Below are 7,584 nucleotides of genomic sequence, written 5' to 3' on the forward strand. Positions count from 1 at the left end.
GCTTGCTCGCGACAAAACATGGAGTCAGATATCATCAATTTATCACGAACAAAGACTGGTACGATCACCGTGATTAACAGAGAGAGCTTGCTTCCTTCCTGTGCCCCGGTTCATGGTGCGCGGCGAGAATGTCTCCCGTGGCATCGGCTCCATGACGCGTCTCGTGTTGCCCCTGGGCATGAGTGGTGCTTCCATGGCCATGGTTGTCCGAGCAGCAGCAGCAGGGGAGCCTTCATGCGGCCACCTGGAGCGCCGAGGAATCATGGGGAGGTCCTGCCCCGCGAGCTTGGCGATGTCGACGCTTGCCGAACCCGGGGAGAGAGACCGGTGGTAGGCCATGGCCTTCTTCTTCTTGAGAACGTTCATGACCAAGGGGATGAGTCCATCCATTGTAATGCGGCTATGCTATGCAAGCCTGCCAAGGGGGTCGGTTCCTCTTCATAGGCACAAGAAGGTGTGCAGCGCATGATGTATCAAAGGTTTGACTCTTGACCATTCAAAGTTCAAAGAATGCCTCATCTTCAACTGCAAGGAAAACACTGCCAATGGTTGCGTTTCTCTTATAAATTCCATTTTCCTTTTTTCAGCTAAACTGTCCACAACTCTGCACCAGCTCATCCTCTCATGGGCTGTCAATATCTAATCTCATCTGCCATGATAGTGGTGGCATAGAGGGAAGGGCGCATACTGCTCAAGGTATTAAAGAATTTAAGGTTAGTAAAATATCCTTTCTTGCAGGGGGCAGACCCACGAAGAAAATGAGAGGGGGCAAACATGTATGGACATATTCATGAACCAGCAAGGCAAAAACATCAGTATAAACTAAAACACGGGCATAATCACTTCATTCTTCATGAGGTAACCAAGTTCGTTGAGAAGTGAAAGAAAACTAAACATTTGAGATAAAATGAATTATGTCAATATGACAGTATCTTCTTCCGAACTTGTGTAAGACAACATTAATCGACCCGCAAGAATTTTTTTATCAAATTGAGTGAGAAGCAATTCATTAAAGGTCAGCGTCAAAAGAGGAAAAGGTGTTTTAGCACATCATCTATCTTCCGGTTCATCCCACGACACTCACTACTTACTAGGAGTAGGTTGCATGAAAATGTTTAACCTCTCCATTTGAATGAAAAAGGACTCGGTAGAACAGAAAATAAAAGGTCAGCATGAAAATGTTTTTAACCTCTCCGTTTGCTTCCCTCACTACTAGAATCTGCAGGCTTGCCTGGCACTCGACAAAGGCTGAAAAAAGGCGGCGACGTGTTTGCCAGCAAACATGACTCGGCTGGGCAGCCGTCAACAAAAGTTACTTCCGGAGTTCTTTCCATGGGCACCGGGAAAACACCTAAATAATTATCGAGCGCAAAAGAAAAAATGTTTTCAACAACCGAATGCAACAAAAAAAACTATCGAGTGGAAAAAAAGTGCTTGGCAAAAGTAATGTCTGCCTAACCCGTCAAAATGCACTCAGCAAACGATTCCAGTAATGTTAGTAGGTAATTCATCCTCAATCGCTGCCTCCGGTACAATAGAGATCTAATCTAATCCAGTTGGTAAGCTGGTAAGGTACAGCACCTTAAATATTTGGAGCCAAAATTTAGTACAGTAATAAGTATTAATTACAACTGAAAACTAGTCGACACGACTTCTTTTACTTCCCGCCAAGTCTCGACACTGCAGTCTAAACTATGTTAGCCTCTACAGGATGTGAGACGCACATCTCTGTCTACGCAGGCTTTGACGAAACGCACCACATGAAACACAAGGCAAGCCTGTAGCAGATTCGTCCGTCTCTCAACTTCAAAGGCACTGCTACCCTTTTACAATCTCCCGGTAGAACATGTCGATGAAATCATCATTCTGCACGCACACACAAAAGGCGTGAGCAAATACTCCATAGTCAACATGAGTATCAGCAGGCTATGAATTTGTTGTAGCGACAGAATAGAATTATGTGAACCCAGCAACAAATTGAATCAACCTTATTATTTACTACTCCCTCCGTTCCATAAGAAATGTCGTGGTTTTAGTTTGTCTTCAGTTTGGCTGTCATGTACTCGCTCCGTTCCATAGTAAGTGTCGTGGTTTTAGTTCAAATTTGAATAAAACCACGACACTTACTATGGAACAGAGGGAGTACATGACAACCAACAGAAAGAAAAATTACCTGCACAAGCCTCAGCAATGCACCTCTCAGGTTGTCTCTTGATAGTACCACTGGGCCATACGATGCTGTTGGGGCAAGCAGTGGAGGAGGAGGATTAGGTGGTGGAAATGGCTGAAGCAACAGCGCACCGTAAGGTGGAGGGGGGCATTCAGTGGGCCGTGCAAAGTGCTCGAGCGAAGGAGACCTTTGCCAGTGCTGAGGACGAGGTGGAGGGGGAGCAGAGGATAGTTGAAAGGGCTTGAGCAAGGCAGCACTTTGCCTCTGCTGAGGATCAAGTGCAGGAGGAGCAGTGGATTGTGTAAAGGGCTGGGCCAAGGGAGCACTTTCCCTGTGCTGAGGATCAAGTGGAGGAGGAGCAGTGGATTGTGCAAAGGGCTGGGACAAGGGAGCACTTTGCCTGTGCGGAGCATCAATTGGAGGAGGAGCAGCGGGTAGTGGAAATGGCTGGAGACAGGGAGCACTCTGCCGGTGCTGAATGGCAAGGGGGGGAAGAAATGGGGGTGGAGCTGAAGATGGAAAAGCAGCATGAGCTGTTGCTGCTTGCGAAGATGTGGTAACAATGGGGGGAAAGAATGGTGGTTTTGTAAGACTAGCAGGCTGAATGGTAGGAGCGCTGGTGGGTACATGAGCATCTTGGGGAACCACGGTAGCTGCTGATGCTCGTGGAGGAGGAAGCAGATTATGCGAGGTAGAAGGCTGTGACGAAACAGCACTAGGCGCTGGCGATGCACGCCTAGAAGAAGGAACCGCCCTGATAGGTTGATTTGGCTGTACTGGACCTGCTCCACCAGTGGGTGCTCCAACACATGCAGCTGCCTGGCCGAAGAGATTAATAATGGTTAGTCTCGCGTGATTTACATAATGATGCTGGATTGCAGAGCAACCACCAGAATAAACACAGATGTCCAGTGTTTCAAAACAGAATGACACGATATGGGAGGACGAACGAGTTTGCTTACTGTTAACAAAGCTGACAATAACTTGAATCCAACATCGCCAGGTACCATGGTAGATGGTGTTGTTGGCTGCTCTAGGGTATCTTCAGATGAGGGAACATCAGATGCTACTTCCAGCTCTTCAGAATCACTGAAACTGGGCACAGTAAGATGATTTAAGTTGTACTGTTCTGTACTCATGAGCCAAAGGGACCAGCTCAGCTAGACAATACTGTAAACTTGCATCATTACCCCTCTGGTTTCCTGCAGTTCTTTCACGTGACGGAGTTTTCATCATTCAGTTATTTAAATGAACTAATATTTATCCATAAGGAGAGCTCTAATTTCTTCCTCTGCAATATTTTTAACCCGGCGTTCTATAAAGGCCCTCGTATTAAAATTAAAATATTAGCCAAAGATCAGTTTTGTGTTTCTCCCCTTGCCACTCTTGTATCATAATGCCAACTCCTCAAAGTATTATGTTTGACCGTTAAGTTTGTACGAGGAAACGACTAAAACAGGTAGTGATACAACTTTGATCACGGCTAAAACAAGTGTAAAACATCTAAACTTAACTTAGAAACGATTAGCAGAGACTAAATGGAATGGCTAGAGGCTATCTTCTATGCAAAGGTAAATAAGAAGCATGAAAATTCCGAATACCTTTTAACTGAAGGAACCATTTTCTCTGGGGACGCCCTGGAATATGCTTTATGTATCCTGTACATTTCGTAGGCAATGTATAGTTCAGCGAGTACATGACAAAATATATAACTACTTGAAGAAAATGTCTAGCCATCTCTTGTAGTGGACAGAATCAAGCAAGCAAGCAAATGCAAGCAGTGGACAAAGGTTGAGCATCTGGTAAAGAATACAGACAGATAGGTCGTGGATACAGGCTAAATAAACACTTAACCCCTGAAGCTATAATTTAACTAAGGGAATGGCGCTAGTAAGCATCTGGTTTTTGTAGTTTATGTGGCTCTGTATATTCAGTATTTCGCAGACTGCATTTCAATACCACACCTACGCTGAACTTTTTTTCGAAAATGTCTACAGGTGGCGACTGCCCACCTGAACGATTTCCATTAAATTGCTTACGCGATCAATAGTTTCTTTACAGGGAGTTCTACACAGAGAGGGGTGACCCTATGGGAAAAACGGACAAAGGACATAAGCTACAGCAATGCGGAGAAGTTTGTGACCCAGGCCTGGAGGATCGTTTTACAAATTAATCGGGAGCAGTGCCACCTCCCGTTAGATGGGGTTCGTTAGCGCGTGCTTACAGAGAACTGGAGAAGTTGACAGGTACTAGTCATTAATCTCAGCATACTATCTAACTTTTAAGACACTAAATCAACCAGTACACAAAATTCAAAAACAGCTACACTAGCAAAAACATACTTAAGGACCTAAAATTAGAGCAAATCAAATGAATGGCCAAACAGGATAGCAAAACAACTCAGTAAGACACAGCCTTTCTGGATGCTAGATATTGGATGGGAGGAAAGAAGAGTCGTGATTGTCGGCACTGTTTCCTACCAACTGCCCGACTTGCACGACCAATGAGGCAAGGGAAGATGGTTAGCACAGACCAGGTCCTACAGCCTATATATTTGGGTTGAAAAGCCTTGATAAGTTTTAGTGGGCTTTGTAGTGAATACGTATAGGTCCAAGTATCAGTGTATATCAAAACATAATACAGTAGTTTAGTAACTTATTGTTGACAAATGAAAATACACCAAACAGGCAAACAGATAAAACAACGCAATCAAATTTCAGGTTTCAGTTTAAAATGTCACTCCTAGCAGAAAAATATCCGGTGCCATGATTTGCAGTCTACAGGCCAAACTATATCAAAACATTCTCATGGATGATATTTAATGCAATAAGAAAAAAATTACCTACTGAAAAGATGTGCCACTTCTTCACATTCCTCAGGCTCATAGAACCAAATTCCAATAATTTCGGCTGCAGCATTGGTGTATATTATGTAAGGAACTTCCACCTTGTAATCAAAACCGCCCAGGAGATCCTCGACCAGATTTTCTGCTTACAAGAGGAAGGCAACACAAAATGAGCATATACTCCCTCCGTCCCAAAATAAGTGTCTTTGATTTAGTACAATTTAGTACAAAGTTGTACTAAATCAAAGACAGTTATTTCGGGATGGAGGGAGTACATGTCATGCAAGCTAATTATTCAAGATAGCATTTTATACCAACCAGCTACACATTTTCTTACAGACCAAACACACGATTCAGTAAGGTTTTCAAGTGAGCTACATTTTGTTGTGGAAGGTCCTGTACAACCTCTTATATAAACCGAACAGGAACCAGCATACAAACAATATATACCCCTGGGATGCTCAAGAGTTATTTTCTTAATGGAGGATGCATAAGAGAGGATGTTTCCTGATATGAAGATTGAGGGATGCATTAATTTATCCCAAAACGCTAAAAGCAAAGTTTATAATTTGAACATACATATACTGATACAATACTTATAAATATAAGCAATCAGTAATGCGTCCCATTTTATCTCATAGTAGTATATAACAATTCAAAGAAAAACCACTCCCCCTATGTACGATTTGTCTCCAGATGTTTAATAGATAGGCATGATTTATTTACATAAGGAATCTAGAACTGCAAAAAATACCTGTATTTCGACGATTCATGATGAGAAACTGGAATCTGGGTTGGGTGTTCCTGCAAGAATGTGAAGTTTTATTACGAAATGCACACTCTAAAGCACTTTATAGGCCCAACAAATTTGCATCTCAGAAGAATACAAGAGGGCATCTGGTCATAAGTACTAAAAGTGCAAATAGCTGTAGATGCCGAAAACCTCAAATGTAATGTTTACCGGTAGGCATTGTACTGTTTCAGGAGCATACATCACCGAATTTACATGTAAGCTATTTGTAAGATCAGCAACAAACAGTTCAATGCAGGTGTCCAGAGATCATATGCAGAATACTAGCAGGGTCCAAAACCCTCAACGGCCGATAGCTTGTGACAGGCAGAAACTACCCACAAGTATCAATAAACAGTACTGAAAATTCCACACTAACATGTCTTAATCAACATTTGACAATCTAATAGAAATTACACTGCAAATATTTCAGGCAGCACAGGAAAATAAGAACTAGCAAACATTTTTCACTATCAACAAAATTCTAATATCCTCTTCCTATATACAGGGAATTTCTGAAGTACACGGCAACAGAGTAATACACAGAGCAAAGACCACTAGAAAGCCAATTGAATGGTCATGACTGAAAATGCACAAGCAAACACCCAAGTAACTCTGGGAATTCCACAAGCATCCACGAAACATCGCAAAAATGTTGTAATAATCTTCGTTGTGTAGGGAAATGCTTAACCACGATATAATGCCATGGTCGAGAAGTCAGATACAAAATCACCATGACATTCCATTCCATTCCGTTTTTCTTCCAGGGACGATTTCAGTTCTCTTATCTGAAAATCGGCAACACCAGCACTCGACTACAAGCCCAAGTGATTGGGAATTCCGCAAGTCGGCCGGAAGCCCGGAGCCAATGTCGCAATCCACAGCAAATCAGTCAGGGTCGGGGCATGAACCTCTTGACGACGAAGAGCGACCCCTCCACGCCCTTGTGGCTCTGCACAAACACACGCGTACACAGAGATCGAGTCAGCAACCGCGAAGCAGGGCGTCGAGAAGGGGGGAGGGTTAGGCGGAGGGCGCGGGGGGGCGGGGGAGGAGGGCAGTACCCATCGGACCGTGTCCTGGTCGAAGCTGTAGGCGGTGACGCTGGCGGCGGTGACGAGGATGTCGGCGACGGCGGGGTCGAGGCGCCGCAGAACGGTGAGGTTGAGCAGCCGCGTGCCCTCCCGGTCCGCCCCCAGGTTCGGCATCACCTTGCTCCGCCTCCCGCCGCCGCCGCGCCGCGCCATGAGGGAAACCCTAGCCGGCGGCCGGAGCGGCTCTCGGTCTGGGGTTTTGGACGGCCGGGCCGGGTGATCGCTGACGAGGGCGCTTTTGCCGCGCACGCCGTGGCACCGCCGCCGTGTGCGTGACAGCTGCCTGCGCCACGCCGGCCCACTTGTCGGTCGCCGGATGGAGCGGCGACGGGGCTCTCATCCACTCGGCTATCCTTTGCCTTTTTTTTTTTTTGAGTTGCCTGCGTCTCCCAGCCCAGTGAGGAGTTTCTGATCCAAGAAGGGGCTCTTCAAATGGGCCTGTAGGAGACGTTCACAGTTGAAGGGCCTATTGTTTTTCTAGTAGCCTAACAAAAACCGCGAGAGCTATATCTCGCCGCTGCCGATTCCTATCAGGTATCGCCTACAGGCGGGCGACTGTCGGTCCGGCACAACGCTGTAGCAATTGCAAGTTTCCTTCTGCTGTTCTTGTCTTCCCACTGTTTGTATTACGGTATTCTTCGGGTTTATTTTATTTTATTTTTTACAATACAATCTACATTATCAT

General features: G+C 45.1%; 1 protein-coding gene across 2 annotated transcripts; it reads right to left on the reverse strand.

Moving 5' to 3' along the window:
- Window positions 1–1,462: 1,462 nt before the first annotated feature.
- LOC123114183 (mRNA-decapping enzyme-like protein) lies at window positions 1,463–7,270 on the reverse strand. 2 transcript variants are annotated; one of them, XM_044535567.1, is made up of 8 exons: window positions 6,870–7,270; window positions 6,717–6,757; window positions 5,770–5,819; window positions 5,013–5,157; window positions 3,772–3,828; window positions 3,133–3,265; window positions 2,174–2,989; window positions 1,463–1,866 (listed from the first exon to the last, which is right to left on the reverse strand). In XM_044535567.1, exons 1-8 carry the CDS (start codon window positions 7,050–7,052, stop codon window positions 1,819–1,821), a joined length of 1,473 nt encoding a protein of 490 aa, XP_044391502.1. In that variant the 5' UTR covers window positions 7,053–7,270; the 3' UTR covers window positions 1,463–1,818. The 2 variants fall into 2 exon arrangements, with proteins under 2 accessions (XP_044391502.1, XP_044391503.1); XM_044535568.1 differs by lacking the exon at window positions 6,870–7,270 and having other exon boundaries at window positions 6,497–6,752.
- Window positions 7,271–7,584: the final 314 nt, after the last annotated feature.

This window comes from Triticum aestivum, chromosome 5B (assembly GCF_018294505.1).
Source record: "Triticum aestivum cultivar Chinese Spring chromosome 5B, IWGSC CS RefSeq v2.1, whole genome shotgun sequence".
NCBI classification, from domain to species: domain Eukaryota; kingdom Viridiplantae; phylum Streptophyta; class Magnoliopsida; order Poales; family Poaceae; genus Triticum; species Triticum aestivum.

Bases quoted from the DNA above. Each gene is read 5' to 3' on its own strand.
- LOC123114183 (XM_044535567.1), bottom strand. From the start codon at position 7,052: ATGGCGCGGCGCGGCGGCGGCGGGAGGCGGAGCAAGGTGATGCCGAAC. The intron at 5,158-5,769 runs GTATTTTTTGCA...TCTTGTAAGCAG, and splicing joins CATGAATCGTCGAAATACAG to AAAATCTGGTCGAGGATCTC. The intron at 3,829-5,012 runs GTAATTTTTTTC...CGAAATGTACAG, and splicing joins GTGGCACATCTTTTCAGTAG to GATACATAAAGCATATTCCA.